At 59.0% G+C, this 26,165-nt stretch overlaps 6 protein-coding genes across 18 annotated transcripts in view; 1 reads left to right on the plus strand and 5 right to left on the minus strand.

Annotated features, from left to right (window-relative positions):
* The window catches only part of LOC129133239 (ubiquitin-associated protein 2), a 284,552-nt gene that overhangs the window by 177,123 nt on the left and 81,264 nt on the right, over positions 1–26,165 (plus strand). The gene's annotated exons all lie outside the window — the stretch shown is intronic.
* LOC143692074 (interferon-like) lies at positions 6,656–7,228 on the minus strand. The gene has a single exon (XM_077171614.1). It carries the CDS (start codon positions 7,226–7,228, stop codon positions 6,656–6,658), a length of 573 nt encoding a protein of 190 aa, XP_077027729.1.
* Positions 9,634–10,206, minus strand: LOC143692075 (interferon-like). The gene has a single exon (XM_077171615.1). The coding sequence runs from the start codon at positions 10,204–10,206 to the stop codon at positions 9,634–9,636; it is 573 nt and encodes a 190-aa protein (XP_077027730.1).
* Positions 12,609–13,181, minus strand: LOC143692076 (interferon-like). Its single transcript, XM_077171616.1, has one exon. It carries the CDS (start codon positions 13,179–13,181, stop codon positions 12,609–12,611), a length of 573 nt encoding a protein of 190 aa, XP_077027731.1.
* On the minus strand, positions 15,587–16,159 carry LOC143692133 (interferon-like). The gene has a single exon (XM_077171697.1). It carries the CDS (start codon positions 16,157–16,159, stop codon positions 15,587–15,589), a length of 573 nt encoding a protein of 190 aa, XP_077027812.1.
* Positions 24,521–25,093, minus strand: LOC143692077 (interferon-like). The gene has a single exon (XM_077171617.1). The coding sequence runs from the start codon at positions 25,091–25,093 to the stop codon at positions 24,521–24,523; it is 573 nt and encodes a 190-aa protein (XP_077027732.1).

Genomic DNA, 26,165 nt, shown 5'->3' on the forward strand with positions numbered 1-26,165 from the left:
AGGGCTCCACAGCAGTGGTGGAGAGGGGCAAGGAAAGGGACCTGGTGTGCCTGGCTTTGTGCAAAGTGCTTGACGGTGTCCCGCATGACGTCGTTGTCTGTGAGTCAGAGGGCCATGGATTGGATGGATGGATGGATGGATGGAGCAAGGTGTGGATAAAGCAGATGAGGTGCAGCGGTGCTCTTGAGCAGCCTTTGGGTGTTTTTCTTTTTGTGCTTCCATGGTGTTGGCCAAAGGCTGGCAGTGCTTTTGCACAGGGGCTGCTGCTTGGGCAGGCGGCGTTGAGAAGAGGGGTCGGGGGCTGTTTGCAGCAGGGCTTGGAGTAGGCGTTGGGCGGAGATGGCTTTCCCCTGGCGCAAAGAGTGCTTGCAGTGCTCGAGAGAGGAGAGGCAGTGGCAAGTGTTTTGTCATAAGTCTTTATTTGGACTGGCATAAATAAGTGAAGAGGTAGAAAAAATAAATACGTGAATAAATAGAGAAATGAAATAAATAAGTCAATAAATAAGTCAATAAATAAGTGGAGAAGGTCTTTTGTCCATATCAGTATGAGCAGCGGAATCGCTGGAGACGCAGCGGTTGAAGGCTGCGGGTGCCGTGCGGTTGTTGCGGGCCTGTGTGCGGTCCCAGGTGAGAGGAGGCGTGGGGTTGGAGGTGGGTTTGGGGCGTCGGTGTGGCTGGGCGGGTGGGCGTTGGCGCTAGCGGCGCATGGCGCGTGTGAGGTTGTGGAGGTGCAGTAGAGAGGCACGAGCTTCGAGGCGGACGTGGTCCCAGGCGCAGGCGCTGTGGTTGTGGGCGTGCAGGAAGAGGTGGATGTCCCTGAAGTACTTGTTGATGGCGAGCAGCGGGTTGCGTGGTCCTTTGAAGGGCGTGGCGTTGTCGGGGAGGCATTGCTCCAGGTGGTGGATGTGGTGCTGCAGCTTGTTGAGGAGGTGGTTGCGAGCCTGGCCGGGCCAGTGCTGGCGGGTGCTGTTGGAGCTGAGGGTGTGGAAGAGGTGCTGCAGGATGCGCAGGGCGGTGGCGGCGGCTTGGTGGGGCTGCAGGTTGTGGTGGATCAGGCTGGCGGGGAAGAAGGGCGGCTCTGGCAGGTGGCAGGGCTGCGTGTGGCCGACAGCCATGTCCTGGAGGAGGCGGAGAGCGTCGCCGGGGAAGGTGTCCTCGTGTGTCCAGAGGTGTTGGCAGGCCAGGGTGCCGGCCAGAGCGGTGAGGAGGAGCAGGAGGGCCGGGGCGGCGTGCGGCAGGCGTGGCTGTGTGGCTGTGGGCGCAAGCATGGTGAGTCTCTGTGGGTGCTGTTGGGTGCTGCTGGGCAGGAGGAGCCTGGTGAGGCTGGCTGGTGCTGCTGGTGGCTGTGCTTGGGGTGGCTCCGGGTGCGCGGCTTTGTATGCGAGGCCGCTTTCCCTTCATCGCTTTCCGATTGTCCGCAGTTTCTGCCTGTACTTTCCAGTCTGTACTGGTGGCTGTGTAGGTTTTGGGGAAGTGTTTGGTCGGGGTGTCCGTGGTCGGGGATTGTGGTGGCAGCGGCGTGCCGGCCTTGCGAAAGCTGTGTCTCGGAGGCGTCGTTGTCAGGTGTGGCGGAGTGGGCTCTTGGCTGTTGCCCTTCACCTGCCGGGCCAGCTGCGCGGTCCGTGCTGTGCTGCTGAGTCTCTCTTTGTGGCCAAGCATGCTTTCCACCCGCAAAGCCCTGCTGGTGGCTGTGGTGACTTTTCCTTTCACTTGGTGGCTTGCCTTTATTTTCATCTTAGCCGCTGTTTTCCTTTTGTGGTTGCAAGGCATGTGCGGTGATGTCAGTGGGCGGGGGCTGGCGTTTCCCCTGCTGGGGTCAATGCCCAGAGGCAGTGGCAGTGTTCAAGGGGCTGTGTGTGCACGTGGGCCTTGGAGGCCTGAGTGTGTCCTTGCACAGAGGCAGGGGCTCCAGCTGCTGTGTTTGGGAGGAGCCATCAACGAGGCAGGTGAGGAAGGCGGCGCAAGGGAGGGGCTTTGCTCTTCCTGTCGTGCTTGCTCCGCTGGCTGTGGCCCTGGAGCAAGGGTCCGGTTTGGAGATGCGTGGCCCAGTGGATGAGGCAGCCGCAGGGCCAAAGAGGACTGTCCCCCGTGAAAGCAATGGGGTTGTGTTTTGGGATTGCCAGAGCCCTCGCCTGCAAGAGCGTGTCCTGTTCAGGGCTCGTTGGTCCGTGCGAGGTGTGGCGTCCTTGGAGGGGATGGCTCTGAAGAGGCACGGGGGTCTAGAGGACATCACGTGGGAGCAAGAGGGCAGGGGCTGGGCTTCTGTGGCTGGAGTAGCGAAGGTTTGCCAGCAGTTTCAGATGCCTTTCCAAAAGCGCAGAAAAGCTGGGGATCGCTGAGGAGGAATGTGGGCTGTGCAGAGATGTGCAAGGGGACGATTGCCATGGCCTCGTGGAGAAATGGTTGGATGGTTGCTAGGAGCACAGCATGGGCTTTGAAGGTTGGAGACTTTTGGGGCAAAGAGGCTGTGGAGGGGAGCGGATGTTTGTAGCCTTGTGCGTCAGCGATCTCCAGGCATGCCGCTGAAGTCGCGCGTGGCAGGTGCTGGGAGCCCCGCCTGAAGAATGGAGATCCCCAGGCCACTGTAGGGCCGGGTCAACTTTGAGACCATCTTAGCAACCTGAACTTAGTGTCCGAGTGCATGGCACGTGAAGAGGTTAATGCCTGAGTCGTGAGGGAACTTTCAGATGGAGTTGCTAGGCCACAGTGCATCGTTTTTGAAAGCTGGTGTCTGTCAGTCCAAATGCCCAAGAAGGGGTAGAAGGGAAGTATAAGCCCCGTTTTTAGAAAGGGAAAAGGAGAAGAGTGTGGGAAGTACGGAGCATTCAGGCTGAGCTGTGTGTGAGGCAAGAAGATGAGGCTGCTTCTCCGGGAGACTATGTTAAGGCCAATGGAAAAGCAAGAGGTGATTGGGAACAGGGAGCATGGCATTCCAAAGTGCAAAATCACCATTCCTGGCAGTTTTGGTGCTGTTCTATGCTTAGGGCTCCACAGCAGTGGTGGAGAGGGGCAAGGAAAGGGACCTGGTGTGCCTGGCTTTGTGCAAAGTGCTTGACGGTGTCCCGCATGACGTCGTTGTCTGTGAGTCAGAGGGCCATGGATTGGATGGATGGATGGATGGCGCAAGGTATGGATAAAGCAGATGAGGTGCAGCGGTGCTCTTGAGCAGCCTTTGGGTGTTTTTCTTTTTGTGCTTCCATGGTGTTGGCCAAAGGCTGGCAGTGCTTTTGCACAGGGGCTGCTGCTTGGGCAGGCGGCGTTGAGAAGAGGGGTCGGGGGCTGTTTGCAGCAGGGCTTGGAGTAGGCGTTGGGCGGAGATGGCTTTCCCCTGGCACAAAGAGTGCTTGCAGTGCTCGAGAGAGGAGAGGCAGTGGCAAGTGTTTTGTCATAAGTCTTTATTTGGACTGGCATAAATAAGTGAAGAGGTAGAAAAAATAAATACGTGAATAAATAGAGAAATGAAATAAATAAGTCAATAAATAAGTCAATAAATAAGTGGAGAAGGTCTTTTGTCCATATCAGTATGAGCAGCGGAATCGCTGGAGACGCAGCGGTTGAAGGCTGCGGGTGCCGTGCGGTTGTTGCGGGCCTGTGTGCGGTCCCAGGTGAGAGGAGGCGTGGGGTTGGAGGTGGGTTTGGGGCGTCGGTGTGGCTGGGCGGGTGGGCGTTGGCGCTAGCGGCGCATGGCGCGTGTGAGGTTGTGGAGGTGCAGTAGAGAGGCACGAGCTTCGAGGCGGACGTGGTCCCAGGCGCAGGCGCTGTGGTTGTGGGCGTGCAGGAAGAGGTGGATGTCCCTGAAGTACTTGTTGATGGCGAGCAGCGGGTTGCGTGGTCCTTTGAAGGGCGTGGCGTTGTCGGGGAGGCATTGCTCCAGGTGGTGGATGTGGTGCTGCAGCTTGTTGAGGAGGTGGTTGCGAGCCTGGCCGGGCCAGTGCTGGCGGGTGCTGTTGGAGCTGAGGGTGTGGAAGAGGTGCTGCAGGATGCGCAGGGCGGTGGCGGCGGCTTGGTGGGGCTGCAGGTTGTGGTGGATCAGGCTGGCGGGGAAGAAGGGCGGCTCTGGCAGGTGGCAGGGCTGCGTGTGGCCGACAGCCATGTCCTGGAGGAGGCGGAGAGCGTCGCCGGGGAAGGTGTCCTCGTGTGTCCAGAGGTGTTGGCAGGCCAGGGTGCCGGCCAGAGCGGTGAGGAGGAGCAGGAGGGCCGGGGCGGCGTGCGGCAGGCGTGGCTGTGTGGCTGTGGGCGCAAGCATGGTGAGTCTCTGTGGGTGCTGTTGGGTGCTGCTGGGCAGGAGGAGCCTGGTGAGGCTGGCTGGTGCTGCTGGTGGCTGTGCTTGGGGTGGCTCCGGGTGCGCGGCTTTGTATGCGAGGCCGCTTTCCCTTCATCGCTTTCCGATTGTCCGCAGTTTCTGCCTGTACTTTCCAGTCTGTACTGGTGGCTGTGTAGGTTTTGGGGAAGTGTTTGGTCGGGGTGTCCGTGGTCGGGGATTGTGGTGGCAGCGGCGTGCCGGCCTTGCGAAAGCTGTGTCTCGGAGGCGTCGTTGTCAGGTGTGGCGGAGTGGGCTCTTGGCTGTTGCCCTTCACCTGCCGGGCCAGCTGCGCGGTCCGTGCTGTGCTGCTGAGTCTCTCTTTGTGGCCAAGCATGCTTTCCACCCGCAAAGCCCTGCTGGTGGCTGTGGTGACTTTTCCTTTCACTTGGTGGCTTGCCTTTATTTTCATCTTAGCCGCTGTTTTCCTTTTGTGGTTGCAAGGCATGTGCGGTGATGTCAGTGGGCGGGGGCTGGCGTTTCCCCTGCTGGGGTCAATGCCCAGAGGCAGTGGCAGTGTTCAAGGGGCTGTGTGTGCACGTGGGCCTTGGAGGCCTGAGTGTGTCCTTGCACAGAGGCAGGGGCTCCAGCTGCTGTGTTTGGGAGGAGCCATCAACGAGGCAGGTGAGGAAGGCGGCGCAAGGGAGGGGCTTTGCTCTTCCTGTCGTGCTTGCTCCGCTGGCTGTGGCCCTGGAGCAAGGGTCCGGTTTGGAGATGCGTGGCCCAGTGGATGAGGCAGCCGCAGGGCCAAAGAGGACTGTCCCCCGTGAAAGCAATGGGGTTGTGTTTTGGGATTGCCAGAGCCCTCGCCTGCAAGAGCGTGTCCTGTTCAGGGCTCGTTGGTCCGTGCGAGGTGTGGCGTCCTTGGAGGGGATGGCTCTGAAGAGGCACGGGGGTCTAGAGGACATCACGTGGGAGCAAGAGGGCAGGGGCTGGGCTTCTGTGGCTGGAGTAGCGAAGGTTTGCCAGCAGTTTCAGATGCCTTTCCAAAAGCGCAGAAAAGCTGGGGATCGCTGAGGAGGAATGTGGGCTGTGCAGAGATGTGCAAGGGGACGATTGCCATGGCCTCGTGGAGAAATGGTTGGATGGTTGCTAGGAGCACAGCATGGGCTTTGAAGGTTGGAGACTTTTGGGGCAAAGAGGCTGTGGAGGGGAGCGGATGTTTGTAGCCTTGTGCGTCAGCGATCTCCAGGCATGCCGCTGAAGTCGCGCGTGGCAAGTGCTGGGAGCCCCGCCTGAAGAATGGAGATCCCCAGGCCACTGTAGGGCCGGGTCAACTTTGAGACCATGTTAGCAACTTGAACTTAGTGTCCGAGTGCATGGCACGTGAAGAGGTTAATGCCTGAGTCGTGAGGGAACTTTCAGATGGAGTTGCTAGGCCGCAGTGCATCGTTTTTGAAAGCTGGTGTCTGTCAGTCCAAATGCCCAAGAAGCGGTAGAAGGGAAGTATAAGCCCCGTTTTTAGAAAGGGAAAAGGAGAAGAGTGTGGGAAGTACGGAGCATTCAGGCTGAGCTGTGTGTGAGGCAAGAAGATGAGGCTGCTTCTCCGGGAGACTATGTTAAGGCCAATGGAAAAGCAAGAGGTGATTGGGAACAGGGAGCATGGCATTCCAAAGTGCAAAATCACCATTCCTGGCAGTTTTGGTGCTGTTCTATGCTTAGGGCTCCACAGCAGTGGTGGAGAGGGGCAAGGAAAGGGACCTGGTGTGCCTGGCTTTGTGCAAAGTGCTTGACGGTGTCCCGCATGACGTCGTTGTCTGTGAGTCAGAGGGCCATGGATTGGATGGATGGATGGATGGATGGAGCAAGGTGTGGATAAAGCAGATGAGGTGCAGCGGTGCTCTTGAGCAGCCTTTGGGTGTTTTTCTTTTTGTGCTTCCATGGTGTTGGCCAAAGGCTGGCAGTGCTTTTGCACAGGGGCTGCTGCTTGGGCAGGCGGCGTTGAGAAGAGGGGTCGGGGGCTGTTTGCAGCAGGGCTTGGAGTAGGCGTTGGGCGGAGATGGCTTTCCCCTGGCGCAAAGAGTGCTTGCAGTGCTCGAGAGAGGAGAGGCAGTGGCAAGTGTTTTGTCATAAGTCTTTATTTGGACTGGCATAAATAAGTGAAGAGGTAGAAAAAATAAATACGTGAATAAATAGAGAAATGAAATAAATAAGTCAATAAATAAGTCAATAAATAAGTGGAGAAGGTCTTTTGTCCATATCAGTATGAGCAGCGGAATCGCTGGAGACGCAGCGGTTGAAGGCTGCGGGTGCCGTGCGGTTGTTGCGGGCCTGTGTGCGGTCCCAGGTGAGAGGAGGCGTGGGGTTGGAGGTGGGTTTGGGGCGTCGGTGTGGCTGGGCGGGTGGGCGTTGGCGCTAGCGGCGCATGGCGCGTGTGAGGTTGTGGAGGTGCAGTAGAGAGGCACGAGCTTCGAGGCGGACGTGGTCCCAGGCGCAGGCGCTGTGGTTGTGGGCGTGCAGGAAGAGGTGGATGTCCCTGAAGTACTTGTTGATGGCGAGCAGCGGGTTGCGTGGTCCTTTGAAGGGCGTGGCGTTGTCGGGGAGGCATTGCTCCAGGTGGTGGATGTGGTGCTGCAGCTTGTTGAGGAGGTGGTTGCGAGTCTGGCCGGGCCAGTGCTGGCGGGTGCTGTTGGAGCTGAGGGTGTGGAAGAGGTGCTGCAGGATGCGCAGGGCGGTGGCGGCGGCTTGGTGGGGCTGCAGGTTGTGGTGGAGCAGGCTGGCGGGGAAGAAGGGCGGCTCTGGCAGGTGGCAGGGCTGCGTGTGGCCGACAGCCATGTCCTGGAGGAGGCGGAGAGCGTCGCCGGGGAAGGTGTCCTCGTGTGTCCAGAGGTGTTGGCAGGCCAGGGTGCCGGCCAGAGCGGTGAGGAGGAGCAGGAGGGCCGGGGCGGCGTGCGGCAGGCGTGGCTGTGTGGCTGTGGGCGCAAGCATGGTGAGTCTCTGTGGGTGCTGTTGGGTGCTGCTGGGCAGGAGGAGCTTGGTGAGGCTGGCTGGTGCTGCTGGTGGCTGTGCTTGGGGTGGCTCCGGGTGCGCGGCTTTGTATGCGAGGCCGCTTTCCCTTCATCGCTTTCCGATTGTCCGCAGTTTCTGCCTGTACTTTCCAGTCTGTACTGGTGGCTGTGTAGGTTTTGGGGAAGTGTTTGGTCGGGGTGTCCGTGGTCGGGGATTGTGGTGGCAGCGGCGTGCCGGCCTTGCGAAAGCTGTGTCTCGGAGGCGTCGTTGTCAGGTGTGGCGGAGTGGGCTCTTGGCTGTTGCCCTTCACCTGCCGGGCCAGCTGCGCAGTCCGTGCTGTGCTGCTGAGTCTCTCTTTGTGGCCAAGCATGCTTTCCACCCGCAAAGCCCTGCTGGTGGCTGTGGTGACTTTTCCTTTCACTTGGTGGCTTGCCTTTATTTTCATCTTAGCCGCTGTTTTCCTTTTGTGGTTGCAAGGCATGTGCGGTGATGTCAGTGGGCGGGGGCTGGCGTTTCCCCTGCTGGGGTCAATGCCCAGAGGCAGTGGCAGTGTTCAAGGGGCTGTGTGTGCACGTGGGCCTTGGAGGCCTGAGTGTGTCCTTGCACAGAGGCAGGGGCTCCAGCTGCTGTGTTTGGGAGGAGCCATCAACGAGGCAGGTGAGGAAGGCGGCGCAAGGGAGGGGCTTTGCTCTTCCTGTCGTGCTTGCTCCGCTGGCTGTGGCCCTGGAGCAAGGGTCCGGTTTGGAGATGCGTGGCCCAGTGGATGAGGCAGCCGCAGGGCCAAAGAGGACTGTCCCCCGTGAAAGCAATGGGGTTGTGTTTTGGGATTGCCAGAGCCCTCGCCTGCAAGAGCGTGTCCTGTTCAGGGCTCGTTGGTCCGTGCGAGGTGTGGCGTCCTTGGAGGGGATGGCTCTGAAGAGGCACGGGGGTCTAGAGGACATCACGTGGGAGCAAGAGGGCAGGGGCTGGGCTTCTGTGGCTGGAGTAGCGAAGGTTTGCCAGCAGTTTCAGATGCCTTTCCAAAAGCGCAGAAAAGCTGGGGATCGCTGAGGAGGAATGTGGGCTGTGCAGAGATGTGCAAGGGGACGATTGCCATGGCCTCGTGGAGAAATGGTTGGATGGTTGCTAGGAGCACAGCATGGGCTTTGAAGGTTGGAGACTTTTGGGGCAAAGAGGCTGTGGAGGGGAGCGGATGTTTGTAGCCTTGTGCGTCAGCGATCTCCAGGCATGCCGCTGAAGTCGCGCGTGGCAAGTGCTGGGAGCCCCGCCTGAAGAATGGAGATCCCCAGGCCACTGTAGGGCCGGGTCAACTTTGAGACCATGTTAGCAACTTGAACTTAGTGTCCGAGTGCATGGCACGTGAAGAGGTTAATGCCTGAGTCGTGAGGGAACTTTCAGATGGAGTTGCTAGGCCGCAGTGCATCGTTTTTGAAAGCTGGTGTCTGTCAGTCCAAATGCCCAAGAAGGGGTAGAAGGGAAGTATAAGCCCCGTTTTTAGAAAGGGAAAAGGAGAAGAGTGTGGGAAGTACGGAGCATTCAGGCTGAGCTGTGTGTGAGGCAAGAAGATGAGGCTGCTTCTCCGGGAGACTATGTTAAGGCCAATGGAAAAGCAAGAGGTGATTGGGAACAGGGAGCATGGCATTCCAAAGTGCAAAATCACCATTCCTGGCAGTTTTGGTGCTGTTCTATGCTTAGGGCTCCACAGCAGTGGTGGAGAGGGGCAAGGAAAGGGACCTGGTGTGCCTGGCTTTGTGCAAAGTGCTTGACGGTGTCCCGCATGACGTCGTTGTCTGTGAGTCAGAGGGCCATGGATTGGATGGATGGATGGATGGCGCAAGGTATGGATAAAGCAGATGAGGTGCAGCGGTGCTCTTGAGCAGCCTTTGGGTGTTTTTCTTTTTGTGCTTCCATGGTGTTGGCCAAAGGCTGGCAGTGCTTTTGCACAGGGGCTGCTGCTTGGGCAGGCGGCGTTGAGAAGAGGGGTCGGGGGCTGTTTGCAGCAGGGCTTGGAGTAGGCGTTGGGCGGAGATGGCTTTCCCCTGGCACAAAGAGTGCTTGCAGTGCTCGAGAGAGGAGAGGCAGTGGCAAGTGTTTTGTCATAAGTCTTTATTTGGACTGGCATAAATAAGTGAAGAGGTAGAAAAAATAAATACGTGAATAAATAGAGAAATGAAATAAATAAGTCAATAAATAAGTCAATAAATAAGTGGAGAAGGTCTTTTGTCCATATCAGTATGAGCAGCGGAATCGCTGGAGACGCAGCGGTTGAAGGCTGCGGGTGCCGTGCGGTTGTTGCGGGCCTGTGTGCGGTCCCAGGTGAGAGGAGGCGTGGGGTTGGAGGTGGGTTTGGGGCGTCGGTGTGGCTGGGCGGGTGGGCGTTGGCGCTAGCGGCGCATGGCGCGTGTGAGGTTGTGGAGGTGCAGTAGAGAGGCACGAGCTTCGAGGCGGACGTGGTCCCAGGCGCAGGCGCTGTGGTTGTGGGCGTGCAGGAAGAGGTGGATGTCCCTGAAGTACTTGTTGATGGCGAGCAGCGGGTTGCGTGGTCCTTTGAAGGGCGTGGCGTTGTCGGGGAGGCATTGCTCCAGGTGGTGGATGTGGTGCTGCAGCTTGTTGAGGAGGTGGTTGCGAGCCTGGCCGGGCCAGTGCTGGCGGGTGCTGTTGGAGCTGAGGGTCTGGAAGAGGTGCTGCAGGATGCGCAGGGCGGTGGCGGCGGCTTGGTGGGGCTGCAGGTTGTGGTGGAGCAGGCTGGCGGGGAAGAAGGGCGGCTCTGGCAGGTGGCAGGGCTGCGTGTGGCCGACAGCCATGTCCTGGAGGAGGCGGAGAGCGTCGCCGGGGAAGGTGTCCTCGTGTGTCCAGAGGTGTTGGCAGGCCAGGGTGCCGGCCAGAGCGGTGAGGAGGAGCAGGAGGGCCGGGGCGGCGTGCGGCAGGCGTGGCTGTGTGGCTGTGGGCGCAAGCATGGTGAGTCTCTGTGGGTGCTGTTGGGTGCTGCTGGGCAGGAGGAGCTTGGTGAGGCTGGCTGGTGCTGCTGGTGGCTGTGCTTGGGGTGGCTCTGGGTGCGCGGCTTTGTATGCGAGGCCGCTTTCCCTTCATCGCTTTCCGATTGTCCGCAGTTTCTGCCTGTACTTTCCAGTCTGTACTGGTGGCTGTGTAGGTTTTGGGGAAGTGTTTGGTCGGGGTGTCCGTGGTCGGGGATTGTGGTGGCAGCGGCGTGCCGGCCTTGCGAAAGCTGTGTCTCGGAGGCGTCGTTGTCAGGTGTGGCGGAGTGGGCTCTTGGCTGTTGCCCTTCACCTGCCGGGCCAGCTGCGCGGTCCGTGCTGTGCTGCTGAGTCTCTCTTTGTGGCCAAGCATGCTTTCCACCCGCAAAGCCCTGCTGGTGGCTGTGGTGACTTTTCCTTTCACTTGGTGGCTTGCCTTTATTTTCATCTTAGCCGCTGTTTTCCTTTTGTGGTTGCAAGGCATGTGCGGTGATGTCAGTGGGCGGGGGCTGGCGTTTCCCCCTCAATGCCCAGAGGCAGTGGCAGTGTTCAAGGGGCTGTGTGTGCACGTGGGCCTTGGAGGCCTGAGTGTGTCCTTGCACAGAGGCAGGGGCTCCAGCTGCTGTGTTTGGGAGGAGCCATCAACGAGGCAGGTGAGGAAGGCGGCGCAAGGGAGGGGCTTTGCTCTTCCTGTCGTGCTTGCTCCGCTGGCTGTGGCCCTGGAGCAAGGGTCCGGTTTGGAGATGCGTGGCCCAGTGGATGAGGCAGCCGCAGGGCCAAAGAGGACTGTCCCCCGTGAAAGCAATGGGGTTGTGTTTTGGGATTGCCAGAGCCCTCGCCTGCAAGAGCGTGTCCTGTTCAGGGCTCGTTGGTCCGTGTGAGGTGTGGCGTCCTTGGAGGGGATGGCTCTGAAGAGGCACGGGGGTCTAGAGGACATCACGTGGGAGCAAGAGGGCAGGGGCTGGGCTTCTGTGGCTGGAGTAGCGAAGGTTTGCCAGCAGTTTCAGATGCCTTTCCAAAAGCGCAGAAAAGCTGGGGATCGCTGAGGAGGAATGTGGGCTGTGCAGAGATGTGCAAGGGGACGATTGCCATGGCCTCGTGGAGAAATGGTTGGATGGTTGCTAGGAGCACAGCATGGGCTTTGAAGGTTGGAGACTTTTGGGGCAAAGAGGCTGTGGAGGGGAGCGGATGTTTGTAGCCTTGTGCGTCAGCGATCTCCAGGCATGCCGCTGAAGTCGCGCGTGGCAGGTGCTGGGAGCCCCGCCTGAAGAATGGAGATCCCCAGGCCACTGTAGGGCCGGGTCAACTTTGAGACCATCTTAGCAACCTGAACTTAGTGTCCGAGTGCATGGCACGTGAAGAGGTTAATGCCTGAGTCGTGAGGGAACTTTCAGATGGAGTTGCTAGGCCACAGTGCATCGTTTTTGAAAGCTGGTGTCTGTCAGTCCAAATGCCCAAGAAGGGGTAGAAGGGAAGTATAAGCCCCGTTTTTAGAAAGGGAAAAGGAGAAGAGTGTGGGAAGTACGGAGCATTCAGGCTGAGCTGTGTGTGAGGCAAGAAGATGAGGCTGCTTCTCCGGGAGACTATGTTAAGGCCAATGGAAAAGCAAGAGGTGATTGGGAACAGGGAGCATGGCATTCCAAAGTGCAAAATCACCATTCCTGGCAGTTTTGGTGCTGTTCTATGCTTAGGGCTCCACAGCAGTGGTGGAGAGGGGCAAGGAAAGGGACCTGGTGTGCCTGGCTTTGTGCAAAGTGCTTGACGGTGTCCCGCATGACGTCGTTGTCTGTGAGTCAGAGGGCCATGGATTGGATGGATGGATGGATGGATGGAGCAAGGTGTGGATAAAGCAGATGAGGTGCAGCGGTGCTCTTGAGCAGCCTTTGGGTGTTTTTCTTTTTGTGCTTCCATGGTGTTGGCCAAAGGCTGGCAGTGCTTTTGCACAGGGGCTGCTGCTTGGGCAGGCGGCGTTGAGAAGAGGGGTCGGGGGCTGTTTGCAGCAGGGCTTGGAGTAGGCGTTGGGCGGAGATGGCTTTCCCCTGGCACAAAGAGTGCTTGCAGTGCTCGAGAGAGGAGAGGCAGTGGCAAGTGTTTTGTCATAAGTCTTTATTTGGACTGGCATAAATAAGTGAAGAGGTAGAAAAAATAAATACGTGAATAAATAGAGAAATGAAATAAATAAGTCAATAAATAAGTCAATAAATAAGTGGAGAAGGTCTTTTGTCCATATCAGTATGAGCAGCGGAATCGCTGGAGACGCAGCGGTTGAAGGCTGCGGGTGCCGTGCGGTTGTTGCGGGCCTGTGTGCGGTCCCAGGTGAGAGGAGGCGTGGGGTTGGAGGTGGGTTTGGGGCGTCGGTGTGGCTGGGCGGGTGGGCGTTGGCGCTAGCGGCGCATGGCGCGTGTGAGGTTGTGGAGGTGCAGTAGAGAGGCACGAGCTTCGAGGCGGACGTGGTCCCAGGCGCAGGCGCTGTGGTTGTGGGCGTGCAGGAAGAGGTGGATGTCCCTGAAGTACTTGTTGATGGCGAGCAGCGGGTTGCGTGGTCCTTTGAAGGGCGTGGCGTTGTCGGGGAGGCATTGCTCCAGGTGGTGGATGTGGTGCTGCAGCTTGTTGAGGAGGTGGTTGCGAGTCTGGCCGGGCCAGTGCTGGCGGGTGCTGTTGGAGCTGAGGGTGTGGAAGAGGTGCTGCAGGATGCGCAGGGCGGTGGCGGCGGCTTGGTGGGGCTGCAGGTTGTGGTGGAGCAGGCTGGCGGGGAAGAAGGGCGGCTCTGGCAGGTGGCAGGGCTGCGTGTGGCCGACAGCCATGTCCTGGAGGAGGCGGAGAGCGTCGCCGGGGAAGGTGTCCTCGTGTGTCCAGAGGTGTTGGCAGGCCAGGGTGCCGGCCAGAGCGGTGAGGAGGAGCAGGAGGGCCGGGGCGGCGTGCGGCAGGCGTGGCTGTGTGGCTGTGGGCGCAAGCATGGTGAGTCTCTGTGGGTGCTGTTGGGTGCTGCTGGGCAGGAGGAGCTTGGTGAGGCTGGCTGGTGCTGCTGGTGGCTGTGCTTGGGGTGGCTCCGGGTGCGCGGCTTTGTATGCGAGGCCGCTTTCCCTTCATCGCTTTCCGATTGTCCGCAGTTTCTGCCTGTACTTTCCAGTCTGTACTGGTGGCTGTGTAGGTTTTGGGGAAGTGTTTGGTCGGGGTGTCCGTGGTCGGGGATTGTGGTGGCAGCGGCGTGCCGGCCTTGCGAAAGCTGTGTCTCGGAGGCGTCGTTGTCAGGTGTGGCGGAGTGGGCTCTTGGCTGTTGCCCTTCACCTGCCGGGCCAGCTGCGCAGTCCGTGCTGTGCTGCTGAGTCTCTCTTTGTGGCCAAGCATGCTTTCCACCCGCAAAGCCCTGCTGGTGGCTGTGGTGACTTTTCCTTTCACTTGGTGGCTTGCCTTTATTTTCATCTTAGCCGCTGTTTTCCTTTTGTGGTTGCAAGGCATGTGCGGTGATGTCAGTGGGCGGGGGCTGGCGTTTCCCCTGCTGGGGTCAATGCCCAGAGGCAGTGGCAGTGTTCAAGGGGCTGTGTGTGCACGTGGGCCTTGGAGGCCTGAGTGTGTCCTTGCACAGAGGCAGGGGCTCCAGCTGCTGTGTTTGGGAGGAGCCATCAACGAGGCAGGTGAGGAAGGCGGCGCAAGGGAGGGGCTTTGCTCTTCCTGTCGTGCTTGCTCCGCTGGCTGTGGCCCTGGAGCAAGGGTCCGGTTTGGAGATGCGTGGCCCAGTGGATGAGGCAGCCGCAGGGCCAAAGAGGACTGTCCCCCGTGAAAGCAATGGGGTTGTGTTTTGGGATTGCCAGAGCCCTCGCCTGCAAGAGCGTGTCCTGTTCAGGGCTCGTTGGTCCGTGCGAGGTGTGGCGTCCTTGGAGGGGATGGCTCTGAAGAGGCACGGGGGTCTAGAGGACATCACGTGGGAGCAAGAGGGCAGGGGCTGGGCTTCTGTGGCTGGAGTAGCGAAGGTTTGCCAGCAGTTTCAGATGCCTTTCCAAAAGCGCAGAAAAGCTGGGGATCGCTGAGGAGGAATGTGGGCTGTGCAGAGATGTGCAAGGGGACGATTGCCATGGCCTCGTGGAGAAATGGTTGGATGGTTGCTAGGAGCACAGCATGGGCTTTGAAGGTTGGAGACTTTTGGGGCAAAGAGGCTGTGGAGGGGAGCGGATGTTTGTAGCCTTGTGCGTCAGCGATCTCCAGGCATGCCGCTGAAGTCGCGCGTGGCAAGTGCTGGGAGCCCCGCCTGAAGAATGGAGATCCCCAGGCCACTGTAGGGCCGGGTCAACTTTGAGACCATGTTAGCAACTTGAACTTAGTGTCCGAGTGCATGGCACGTGAAGAGGTTAATGCCTGAGTCGTGAGGGAACTTTCAGATGGAGTTGCTAGGCCGCAGTGCATCGTTTTTGAAAGCTGGTGTCTGTCAGTCCAAATGCCCAAGAAGGGGTAGAAGGGAAGTATAAGCCCCGTTTTTAGAAAGGGAAAAGGAGAAGAGTGTGGGAAGTACGGAGCATTCAGGCTGAGCTGTGTGTGAGGCAAGAAGATGAGGCTGCTTCTCCGGGAGACTATGTTAAGGCCAATGGAAAAGCAAGAGGTGATTGGGAACAGGGAGCATGGCATTCCAAAGTGCAAAATCACCATTCCTGGCAGTTTTGGTGCTGTTCTATGCTTAGGGCTCCACAGCAGTGGTGGAGAGGGGCAAGGAAAGGGACCTGGTGTGCCTGGCTTTGTGCAAAGTGCTTGACGGTGTCCCGCATGACGTCGTTGTCTGTGAGTCAGAGGGCCATGGATTGGATGGATGGATGGATGGCGCAAGGTATGGATAAAGCAGATGAGGTGCAGCGGTGCTCTTGAGCAGCCTTTGGGTGTTTTTCTTTTTGTGCTTCCATGGTGTTGGCCAAAGGCTGGCAGTGCTTTTGCACAGGGGCTGCTGCTTGGGCAGGCGGCGTTGAGAAGAGGGGTCGGGGGCTGTTTGCAGCAGGGCTTGGAGTAGGCGTTGGGCGGAGATGGCTTTCCCCTGGCACAAAGAGTGCTTGCAGTGCTCGAGAGAGGAGAGGCAGTGGCAAGTGTTTTGTCATAAGTCTTTATTTGGACTGGCATAAATAAGTGAAGAGGTAGAAAAAATAAATACGTGAATAAATAGAGAAATGAAATAAATAAGTCAATAAATAAGTCAATAAATAAGTGGAGAAGGTCTTTTGTCCATATCAGTATGAGCAGCGGAATCGCTGGAGACGCAGCGGTTGAAGGCTGCGGGTGCCGTGCGGTTGTTGCGGGCCTGTGTGCGGTCCCAGGTGAGAGGAGGCGTGGGGTTGGAGGTGGGTTTGGGGCGTCGGTGTGGCTGGGCGGGTGGGCGTTGGCGCTAGCGGCGCATGGCGCGTGTGAGGTTGTGGAGGTGCAGTAGAGAGGCACGAGCTTCGAGGCGGACGTGGTCCCAGGCGCAGGCGCTGTGGTTGTGGGCGTGCAGGAAGAGGTGGATGTCCCTGAAGTACTTGTTGATGGCGAGCAGCGGGTTGCGTGGTCCTTTGAAGGGCGTGGCGTTGTCGGGGAGGCATTGCTCCAGGTGGTGGATGTGGTGCTGCAGCTTGTTGAGGAGGTGGTTGCGAGCCTGGCCGGGCCAGTGCTGGCGGGTGCTGTTGGAGCTGAGGGTGTGGAAGAGGTGCTGCAGGATGCGCAGGGCGGTGGCGGCGGCTTGGTGGGGCTGCAGGTTGTGGTGGAGCAGGCTGGCGGGGAAGAAGGGCGGCTCTGGCAGGTGGCAGGGCTGCGTGTGGCCGACAGCCATGTCCTGGAGGAGGCGGAGAGCGTCGCCGGGGAAGGTGTCCTCGTGTGTCCAGAGGTGTTGGCAGGCCAGGGTGCCGGCCAGAGCGGTGAGGAGGAGCAGGAGGGCCGGGGCGGCGTGCGGCAGGCGTGGCTGTGTGGCTGTGGGCGCAAGCATGGTGAGTCTCTGTGGGTGCTGTTGGGTGCTGCTGGGCAGGAGGAGCTTGGTGAGGCTGGCTGGTGCTGCTGGTGGCTGTGCTTGGGGTGGCTCTGGGTGCGCGGCTTTGTATGCGAGGCCGCTTTCCCTTCATCGCTTTCCGATTGTCCGCAGTTTCTGCCTGTACTTTCCAGTCTGTACTGGTGGCTGTGTAGGTTTTGGGGAAGTGTTTGGTCGGGGTGTCCGTGGTCGGGGATTGTGGTGGCAGCGGCGTGCCGGCCTTGCGAAAGCTGTGTCTCGGAGGCGTCGTTGTCAGGTGTGGCGGAGTGGGCTCTTGGCTGTTGCCCTTCACCTGCCGGGCCAGCTGCGCGGTCCGTGCTGTGCTGCTGAGTCTCTCTTTGTGGCCAAGCATGCTTTCCACCCGCAAAGCCCTGCTGGTGGCTGTGGTGACTTTTCCTTTCACTTGGTGGCTTGCCTTTATTTTCATCTTAGCCGCTGTTTTCCTTTTGTGGTTGCAAGGCATGTGCGGTGATGTCAGTGGGCGGGGGCTGGCGTTTCCCCCTCAATGCCCAGAGGCAGTGGCAGTGTTCAAGGGGCTGTGTGTGCACGTGGGCCTTGGAGGCCTGAGTGTGTCCTTGCACAGAGGCAGGGGCTCCAGCTGCTGTGTTTGGGAGGAGCCATCAACGAGGCAGGTGAGGAAGGCGGCGCAAGGGAGGGGCTTTGCTCTTCCTGTCGTGCTTGCTCCGCTGGCTGTGGCCCTGGAGCAAGGGTCCGGTTTGGAGATGCGTGGCCCAGTGGATGAGGCAGCCGCAGGGCCAAAGAGGACTGTCCCCCGTGAAAGCAATGGGGTTGTGTTTTGGGATTGCCAGAGCCCTCGCCTGCAAGAGCGTGTCCTGTTCAGGGCTCGTTGGTCCGTGTGAGGTGTGGCGTCCTTGGAGGGGATGGCTCTGAAGAGGCACGGGGGTCTAGAGGACATCACGTGGGAGCAAGAGGGCAGGGGCTGGGCTTCTGTGGCTGGAGTAGCGAAGGTTTGCCAGCAGTTTCAGATGCCTTTCCAAAAGCGCAGAAAAGCTGGGGATCGCTGAGGAGGAATGTGGGCTGTGCAGAGATGTGCAAGGGGACGATTGCCATGGCCTCGTGGAGAAATGGTTGGATGGTTGCTAGGAGCACAGCATGGGCTTTGAAGGTTGGAGACTTTTGGGGCAAAGAGGCTGTGGAGGGGAGCGGATGTTTGTAGCCTTGTGCGTCAGCGATCTCCAGGCATGCCGCTGAAGTCGCGCGTGGCAGGTGCTGGGAGCCCCGCCTGAAGAATGGAGATCCCCAGGCCACTGTAGGGCCGGGTCAACTTTGAGACCATCTTAGCAACCTGAACTTAGTGTCCGAGTGCATGGCACGTGAAGAGGTTAATGCCTGAGTCGTGAGGGAACTTTCAGATGGAGTTGCTAGGCCACAGTGCATCGTTTTTGAAAGCTGGTGTCTGTCAGTCCAAATGCCCAAGAAGGGGTAGAAGGGAAGTATAAGCCCCGTTTTTAGAAAGGGAAAAGGAGAAGAGTGTGGGAAGTACGGAGCATTCAGGCTGAGCTGTGTGTGAGGCAAGAAGATGAGGCTGCTTCTCCGGGAGACTATGTTAAGGCCAATGGAAAAGCAAGAGGTGATTGGGAACAGGGAGCATGGCATTCCAAAGTGCAAAATCACCATTCCTGGCAGTTTTGGTGCTGTTCTATGCTTAGGGCTCCACAGCAGTGGTGGAGAGGGGCAAGGAAAGGGACCTGGTGTGCCTGGCTTTGTGCAAAGTGCTTGACGGTGTCCCGCATGACGTCGTTGTCTGTGAGTCAGAGGGCCATGGATTGGATGGATGGATGGATGGATGGAGCAAGGTGTGGATAAAGCAGATGAGGTGCAGCGGTGCTCTTGAGCAGCCTTTGGGTGTTTTTCTTTTTGTGCTTCCATGGTGTTGGCCAAAGGCTGGCAGTGCTTTTGCACAGGGGCTGCTGCTTGGGCAGGCGGCGTTGAGAAGAGGGGTCGGGGGCTGTTTGCAGCAGGGCTTGGAGTAGGCGTTGGGCGGAGATGGCTTTCCCCTGGCGCAAAGAGTGCTTGCAGTGCTCGAGAGAGGAGAGGCAGTGGCAAGTGTTTTGTCATAAGTCTTTATTTGGACTGGCATAAATAAGTGAAGAGGTAGAAAAATAAATACGTGAATAAATAGAGAAATGAAATAAATAAGTCAATAAATAAGTCAATAAATAAGTGGAGAAGGTCTTTTGTCCATATCAGTATGAGCAGCGGAATCGCTGGAGACGCAGCGGTTGAAGGCTGCGGGTGCCGTGCGGTTGTTGCGGGCCTGTGTGCGGTCCCAGGTGAGAGGAGGCGTGGGGTTGGAGGTGGGTTTGGGGCGTCGGTGTGGCTGGGCGGGTGGGCGTTGGCGCTAGCGGCGCATGGCGCGTGTGAGGTTGTGGAGGTGCAGTAGAGAGGCACGAGCTTCGAGGCGGACGTGGTCCCAGGCGCAGGCGCTGTGGTTGTGGGCGTGCAGGAAGAGGTGGATGTCCCTGAAGTACTTGTTGATGGCGAGCAGCGGGTTGCGTGGTCCTTTGAAGGGCGTGGCGTTGTCGGGGAGGCATTGCTCCAGGTGGTGGATGTGGTGCTGCAGCTTGTTGAGGAGGTGGTTGCGAGCCTGGCCGGGCCAGTGCTGGCGGGTGCTGTTGGAGCTGAGGGTGTGGAAGAGGTGCTGCAGGATGCGCAGGGCGGTGGCGGCGGCTTGGTGGGGCTGCAGGTTGTGGTGGATCAGGCTGGCGGGGAAGAAGGGCGGCTCTGGCAGGTGGCAGGGCTGCGTGTGGCCGACAGCCATGTCCTGGAGGAGGCGGAGAGCGTCGCCGGGGAAGGTGTCCTCGTGTGTCCAGAGGTGTTGGCAGGCCAGGGTGCCGGCCAGAGCGGTGAGGAGGAGCAGGAGGGCCGGGGCGGCGTGCGGCAGGCGTGGCTGTGTGGCTGTGGGCGCAAGCATGGTGAGTCTCTGTGGGTGCTGTTGGGTGCTGCTGGGCAGGAGGAGCCTGGTGAGGCTGGCTGGTGCTGCTGGTGGCTGTGCTTGGGGTGGCTCCGGGTGCGCGGCTTTGTATGCGAGGCCGCTTTCCCTTCATCGCTTTCCGATTGTCCGCAGTTTCTGCCTGTACTTTCCAGTCTGTACTGGTGGCTGTGTAGGTTTTGGGGAAGTGTTTGGTCGGGGTGTCCGTGGTCGGGGATTGTGGTGGCAGCGGCGTGCCGGCCTTGCGAAAGCTGTGTCTCGGAGGCGTCGTTGTCAGGTGTGGCGGAGTGGGCTCTTGGCTGTTGCCCTTCACCTGCCGGGCCAGCTGCGCGGTCCGTGCTGTGCTGCTGAGTCTCTCTTTGTGGCCAAGCATGCTTTCCACCCGCAAAGCCCTGCTGGTGGCTGTGGTGACTTTTCCTTTCACTTGGTGGCTTGCCTTTATTTTCATCTTAGCCGCTGTTTTCCTTTTGTGGTTGCAAGGCATGTGCGGTGATGTCAGTGGGCGGGGGCTGGCGTTTCCCCTGCTGGGGTCAATGCCCAGAGGCAGTGGCAGTGTTCAAGGGGCTGTGTGTGCACGTGGGCCTTGGAGGCCTGAGTGTGTCCTTGCACAGAGGCAGGGGCTCCAGCTGCTGTGTTTGGGAGGAGCCATCAACGAGGCAGGTGAGGAAGGCGGCGCAAGGGAGGGGCTTTGCTCTTCCTGTCGTGCTTGCTCCGCTGGCTGTGGCCCTGGAGCAAGGGTCCGGTTTGGAGATGCGTGGCCCAGTGGATGAGGCAGCCGCAGGGCCAAAGAGGACTGTCCCCCGTGAAAGCAATGGGGTTGTGTTTTGGGATTGCCAGAGCCCTCGCCTGCAAGAGCGTGTCCTGTTCAGGGCTCGTTGGTCCGTGCGAGGTGTGGCGTCCTTGGAGGGGATGGCTCTGAAGAGGCACGGGGGTCTAGAGGACATCACGTGGGAGCAAGAGGGCAGGGGCTGGGCTTCTGTGGCTGGAGTAGCGAAGGTTTGCCAGCAGTTTCAGATGCCTTTCCAAAAGCGCAGAAAAGCTGGGGATCGCTGAGGAGGAATGTGGGCTGTGCAGAGATGTGCAAGGGGACGATTGCCATGGCCTCGTGGAGAAATGGTTGGATGGTTGCTAGGAGCACAGCATGGGCTTTGAAGGTTGGAGACTTTTGGGGCAAAGAGGCTGTGGAGGGGAGCGGATGTTTGTAGCCTTGTGCGTCAGCGATCTCCAGGCATGCCGCTGAAGTCGCGCGTGGCAAGTGCTGGGAGCCCCGCCTGAAGAATGGAGATCCCCAGGCCACTGTAGGGCCGGGTCAACTTTGAGACCATGTTAGCAACTTGAACTTAGTGTCCGAGTGCATGGCACGTGAAGAGGTTAATGCCTGAGTCGTGAGGGAACTTTCAGATGGAGTTGCTAGGCCGCAGTGCATCGTTTTTGAAAGCTGGTGTCTGTCAGTCCAAATGCCCAAGAAGCGGTAGAAGGGAAGTATAAGCCCCGTTTTTAGAAAGGGAAAAGGAGAAGAGTGTGGGAAGTACGGAGCATTCAGGCTGAGCTGTGTGTGAGGCAAGAAGATGAGGCTGCTTCTCCGGGAGACTATGTTAAGGCCAATGGAAAAGCAAGAGGTGATTGGGAACAGGGAGCATGGCATTCCAAAGTGCAAAATCACCATTCCTGGCAGTTTTGGTGCTGTTCTATGCTTAGGGCTCCACAGCAGTGGTGGAGAGGGGCAAGGAAAGGGACCTGGTGTGCCTGGCTTTGTGCAAAGTGCTTGACGGTGTCCCGCATGACGTCGTTGTCTGTGAGTCAGAGGGCCATGGATTGGATGGATGGATGGATGGATGGAGCAAGGTGTGGATAAAGCAGATGAGGTGCAGCGGTGCTCTTGAGCAGCCTTTGGGTGTTTTTCTTTTTGTGCTTCCATGGTGTTGGCCAAAGGCTGGCAGTGCTTTTGCACAGGGGCTGCTGCTTGGGCAGGCGGCGTTGAGAAGAGGGGTCGGGGGCTGTTTGCAGCAGGGCTTGGAGTAGGCGTTGGGCGGAGATGGCTTTCCCCTGGCGCAAAGAGTGCTTGCAGTGCTCGAGAGAGGAGAGGCAGTGGCAAGTGTTTTGTCATAAGTCTTTATTTGGACTGGCATAAATAAGTGAAGAGGTAGAAAAAATAAATACGTGAATAAATAGAGAAATGAAATAAATAAGTCAATAAATAAGTCAATAAATAAGTGGAGAAGGTCTTTTGTCCATATCAGTATGAGCAGCGGAATCGCTGGAGACGCAGCGGTTGAAGGCTGCGGGTGCCGTGCGGTTGTTGCGGGCCTGTGTGCGGTCCCAGGTGAGAGGAGGCGTGGGGTTGGAGGTGGGTTTGGGGCGTCGGTGTGGCTGGGCGGGTGGGCGTTGGCGCTAGCGGCGCATGGCGCGTGTGAGGTTGTGGAGGTGCAGTAGAGAGGCACGAGCTTCGAGGCGGACGTGGTCCCAGGCGCAGGCGCTGTGGTTGTGGGCGTGCAGGAAGAGGTGGATGTCCCTGAAGTACTTGTTGATGGCGAGCAGCGGGTTGCGTGGTCCTTTGAAGGGCGTGGCGTTGTCGGGGAGGCATTGCTCCAGGTGGTGGATGTGGTGCTGCAGCTTGTTGAGGAGGTGGTTGCGAGCCTGGCCGGGCCAGTGCTGGCGGGTGCTGTTGGAGCTGAGGGTGTGGAAGAGGTGCTGCAGGATGCGCAGGGCGGTGGCGGCGGCTTGGTGGGGCTGCAGGTTGTGGTGGATCAGGCTGGCGGGGAAGAAGGGCGGCTCTGGCAGGTGGCAGGGCTGCGTGTGGCCGACAGCCATGTCCTGGAGGAGGCGGAGAGCGTCGCCGGGGAAGGTGTCCTCGTGTGTCCAGAGGTGTTGGCAGGCCAGGGTGCCGGCCAGAGCGGTGAGGAGGAGCAGGAGGGCCGGGGCGGCGTGCGGCAGGCGTGGCTGTGTGGCTGTGGGCGCAAGCATGGTGAGTCTCTGTGGGTGCTGTTGGGTGCTGCTGGGCAGGAGGAGCCTGGTGAGGCTGGCTGGTGCTGCTGGTGGCTGTGCTTGGGGTGGCTCCGGGTGCGCGGCTTTGTATGCGAGGCAGCTTTCCCTTCATCGCTTTCCGATTGTCCGCAGTTTCTGCCTGTACTTTCCAGTCTGTACTGGTGGCTGTGTAGGTTTTGGGGAAGTGTTTGGTCGGGGTGTCCGTGGTCGGGGATTGTGGTGGCAGCGGCGTGCCGGCCTTGCGAAAGCTGTGTCTCGGAGGCGTCGTTGTCAGGTGTGGCGGAGTGGGCTCTTGGCTGTTGCCCTTCACCTGCCGGGCCAGCTGCGCGGTCCGTGCTGTGCTGCTGAGTCTCTCTTTGTGGCCAAGCATGCTTTCCACCCGCAAAGCCCTGCTGGTGGCTGTGGTGACTTTTCCTTTCACTTGGTGGCTTGCCTTTATTTTCATCTTAGCCGCTGTTTTCCTTTTGTGGTTGCAAGGCATGTGCGGTGATGTCAGTGGGCGGGGGCTGGCGTTTCCCCTGCTGGGGTCAATGCCCAGAGGCAGTGGCAGTGTTCAAGGGGCTGTGTGTGCACGTGGGCCTTGGAGGCCTGAGTGTGTCCTTGCACAGAGGCAGGGGCTCCAGCTGCTGTGTTTGGGAGGAGCCATCAACGAGGCAGGTGAGGAAGGCGGCGCAAGGGAGGGGCTTTGCTCTTCCTGTCGTGCTTGCTCCGCTGGCTGTGGCCCTGGAGCAAGGGTCCGGTTTGGAGATGCGTGGCCCAGTGGATGAGGCAGCCGCAGGGCCAAAGAGGACTGTCCCCCGTGAAAGCAATGGGGTTGTGTTTTGGGATTGCCAGAGCCCTCGCCTGCAAGAGCGTGTCCTGTTCAGGGCTCGTTGGTCCGTGCGAGGTGTGGCGTCCTTGGAGGGGATGGCTCTGAAGAGGCACGGGGGTCTAGAGGACATCACGTGGGAGCAAGAGGGCAGGGGCTGGGCTTCTGTGGCTGGAGTAGCGAAGGTTTGCCAGCAGTTTCAGATGCCTTTCCAAAAGCGCAGAAAAGCTGGGGATCGCTGAGGAGGAATGTGGGCTGTGCAGAGATGTGCAAGGGGACGATTGCCATGGCCTCGTGGAGAAATGGTTGGATGGTTGCTAGGAGCACAGCATGGGCTTTGAAGGTTGGAGACTTTTGGGGCAAAGAGGCTGTGGAGGGGAGCGGATGTTTGTAGCCTTGTGCGTCAGCGATCTCCAGGCATGCCGCTGAAGTCGCGCGTGGCAAGTGCTGGGAGCCCCGCCTGAAGAATGGAGATCCCCAGGCCACTGTAGGGCCGGGTCAACTTTGAGACCATGTTAGCAACTTGAACTTAGTGTCCGAGTGCATGGCACGTGAAGAGGTTAATGCCTGAGTCGTGAGGGAACTTTCAGATGGAGTTGCTAGGCCGCAGTGCATCGTTTTTGAAAGCTGGTGTCTGTCAGTCCAAATGCCCAAGAAGCGGTAGAAGGGAAGTATAAGCCCCGTTTTTAGAAAGGGAAAAGGAGAAGAGTGTGGGAAGTACGGAGCATTCAGGCTGAGCTGTGTGTGAGGCAAGAAGATGAGGCTGCTTCTCCGGGAGACTATGTTAAGGCCAATGGAAAAGCAAGAGGTGATTGGGAACAGGGAGCATGGCATTCCAAAGTGCAAAATCACCATTCCTGGCAGTTTTGGTGCTGTTCTATGCTTAGGGCTCCACAGCAGTGGTGGAGAGGGGCAAGGAAAGGGACCTGGTGTGCCTGGCTTTGTGCAAAGTGCTTGACGGTGTCCCGCATGACGTCGTTGTCTGTGAGTCAGAGGGCCATGGATTGGATGGATGGATGGATGGCGCAAGGTATGGATAAAGCAGATGAGGTGCAGCGGTGCTCTTGAGCAGCCTTTGGGTGTTTTTCTTTTTGTGCTTCCATGGTGTTGGCCAAAGGCTGGCAGTGCTTTTGCACAGGGGCTGCTGCTTGGGCAGGCGGCGTTGAGAAGAGGGGTCGGGGGCTGTTTGCAGCAGGGCTTGGAGTAGGCGTTGGGCGGAGATGGCTTTCCCCTGGCACAAAGAGTGCTTGCAGTGCTCGAGAGAGGAGAGGCAGTGGCAAGTGTTTTGTCATAAGTCTTTATTTGGACTGGCATAAATAAGTGAAGAGGTAGAAAAAATAAATACGTGAATAAATAGAGAAATGAAATAAATAAGTCAATAAATAAGTCAATAAATAAGTGGAGAAGGTCTTTTGTCCATATCAGTATGAGCAGCGGAATCGCTGGAGACGCAGCGGTTGAAGGCTGCGGGTGCCGTGCGGTTGTTGCGGGCCTGTGTGCGGTCCCAGGTGAGAGGAGGCGTGGGGTTGGAGGTGGGTTTGGGGCGTCGGTGTGGCTGGGCGGGTGGGCGTTGGCGCTAGCGGCGCATGGCGCGTGTGAGGTTGTGGAGGTGCAGTAGAGAGGCACGAGCTTCGAGGCGGACGTGGTCCCAGGCGCAGGCGCTGTGGTTGTGGGCGTGCAGGAAGAGGTGGATGTCCCTGAAGTACTTGTTGATGGCGAGCAGCGGGTTGCGTGGTCCTTTGAAGGGCGTGGCGTTGTCGGGGAGGCATTGCTCCAGGTGGTGGATGTGGTGCTGCAGCTTGTTGAGGAGGTGGTTGCGAGTCTGGCCGGGCCAGTGCTGGCGGGTGCTGTTGGAGCTGAGGGTGTGGAAGAGGTGCTGCAGGATGCGCAGGGCGGTGGCGGCGGCTTGGTGGGGCTGCAGGTTGTGGTGGAGCAGGCTGGCGGGGAAGAAGGGCGGCTCTGGCAGGTGGCAGGGCTGCGTGTGGCCGACAGCCATGTCCTGGAGGAGGCGGAGAGCGTCGCCGGGGAAGGTGTCCTCGTGTGTCCAGAGGTGTTGGCAGGCCAGGGTGCCGGCCAGAGCGGTGAGGAGGAGCAGGAGGGCCGGGGCGGCGTGCGGCAGGCGTGGCTGTGTGGCTGTGGGCGCAAGCATGGTGAGTCTCTGTGGGTGCTGTTGGGTGCTGCTGGGCAGGAGGAGCTTGGTGAGGCTGGCTGGTGCTGCTGGTGGCTGTGCTTGGGGTGGCTCCGGGTGCGCGGCTTTGTATGCGAGGCCGCTTTCCCTTCATCGCTTTCCGATTGTCCGCAGTTTCTGCCTGTACTTTCCAGTCTGTACTGGTGGCTGTGTAGGTTTTGGGGAAGTGTTTGGTCGGGGTGTCCGTGGTCGGGGATTGTGGTGGCAGCGGCGTGCCGGCCTTGCGAAAGCTGTGTCTCGGAGGCGTCGTTGTCAGGTGTGGCGGAGTGGGCTCTTGGCTGTTGCCCTTCACCTGCCGGGCCAGCTGCGCGGTCCGTGCTGTGCTGCTGAGTCTCTCTTTGTGGCCAAGCATGCTTTCCACCCGCAAAGCCCTGCTGGTGGCTGTGGTGACTTTTCCTTTCACTTGGTGGCTTGCCTTTATTTTCATCTTAGCCGCTGTTTTCCTTTTGTGGTTGCAAGGCATGTGCGGTGATGTCAGTGGGCGGGGGCTGGCGTTTCCCCCTCAATGCCCAGAGGCAGTGGCAGTGTTCAAGGGGCTGTGTGTGCACATGGGCCTTGGAGGCCTGAGTGTGTCCTTGCACAGAGGCAGGGGCTCCAGCTGCTGTGTTTGGGAGGAGCCATCAACGAGGCAGGTGAGGAAGGCGGCGCAAGGGAGGGGCTTTGCTCTTCCTGTCGTGCTTGCTCCGCTGGCTGTGGCCCTGGAGCAAGGGTCCGGTTTGGAGATGCGTGGCCCAGTGGATGAGGCAGCCGCAGGGCCAAAGAGGACTGTCCCCCGTGAAAGCAATGGGGTTGTGTTTTGGGATTGCCAGAGCCCTCGCCTGCAAGAGCGTGTCCTGTTCAGGGCTCGTTGGTCCGTGTGAGGTGTGGCGTCCTTGGAGGGGATGGCTCTGAAGAGGCACGGGGGTCTAGAGGACATCACGTGGGAGCAAGAGGGCAGGGGCTGGGCTTCTGTGGCTGGAGTAGCGAAGGTTTGCCAGCAGTTTCAGATGCCTTTCCAAAAGCGCAGAAAAGCTGGGGATCGCTGAGGAGGAAT

This window comes from Agelaius phoeniceus, chromosome Z (genome assembly GCF_051311805.1).
Source record: "Agelaius phoeniceus isolate bAgePho1 chromosome Z, bAgePho1.hap1, whole genome shotgun sequence".
Classification (NCBI taxonomy): domain Eukaryota; kingdom Metazoa; phylum Chordata; class Aves; order Passeriformes; family Icteridae; genus Agelaius; species Agelaius phoeniceus.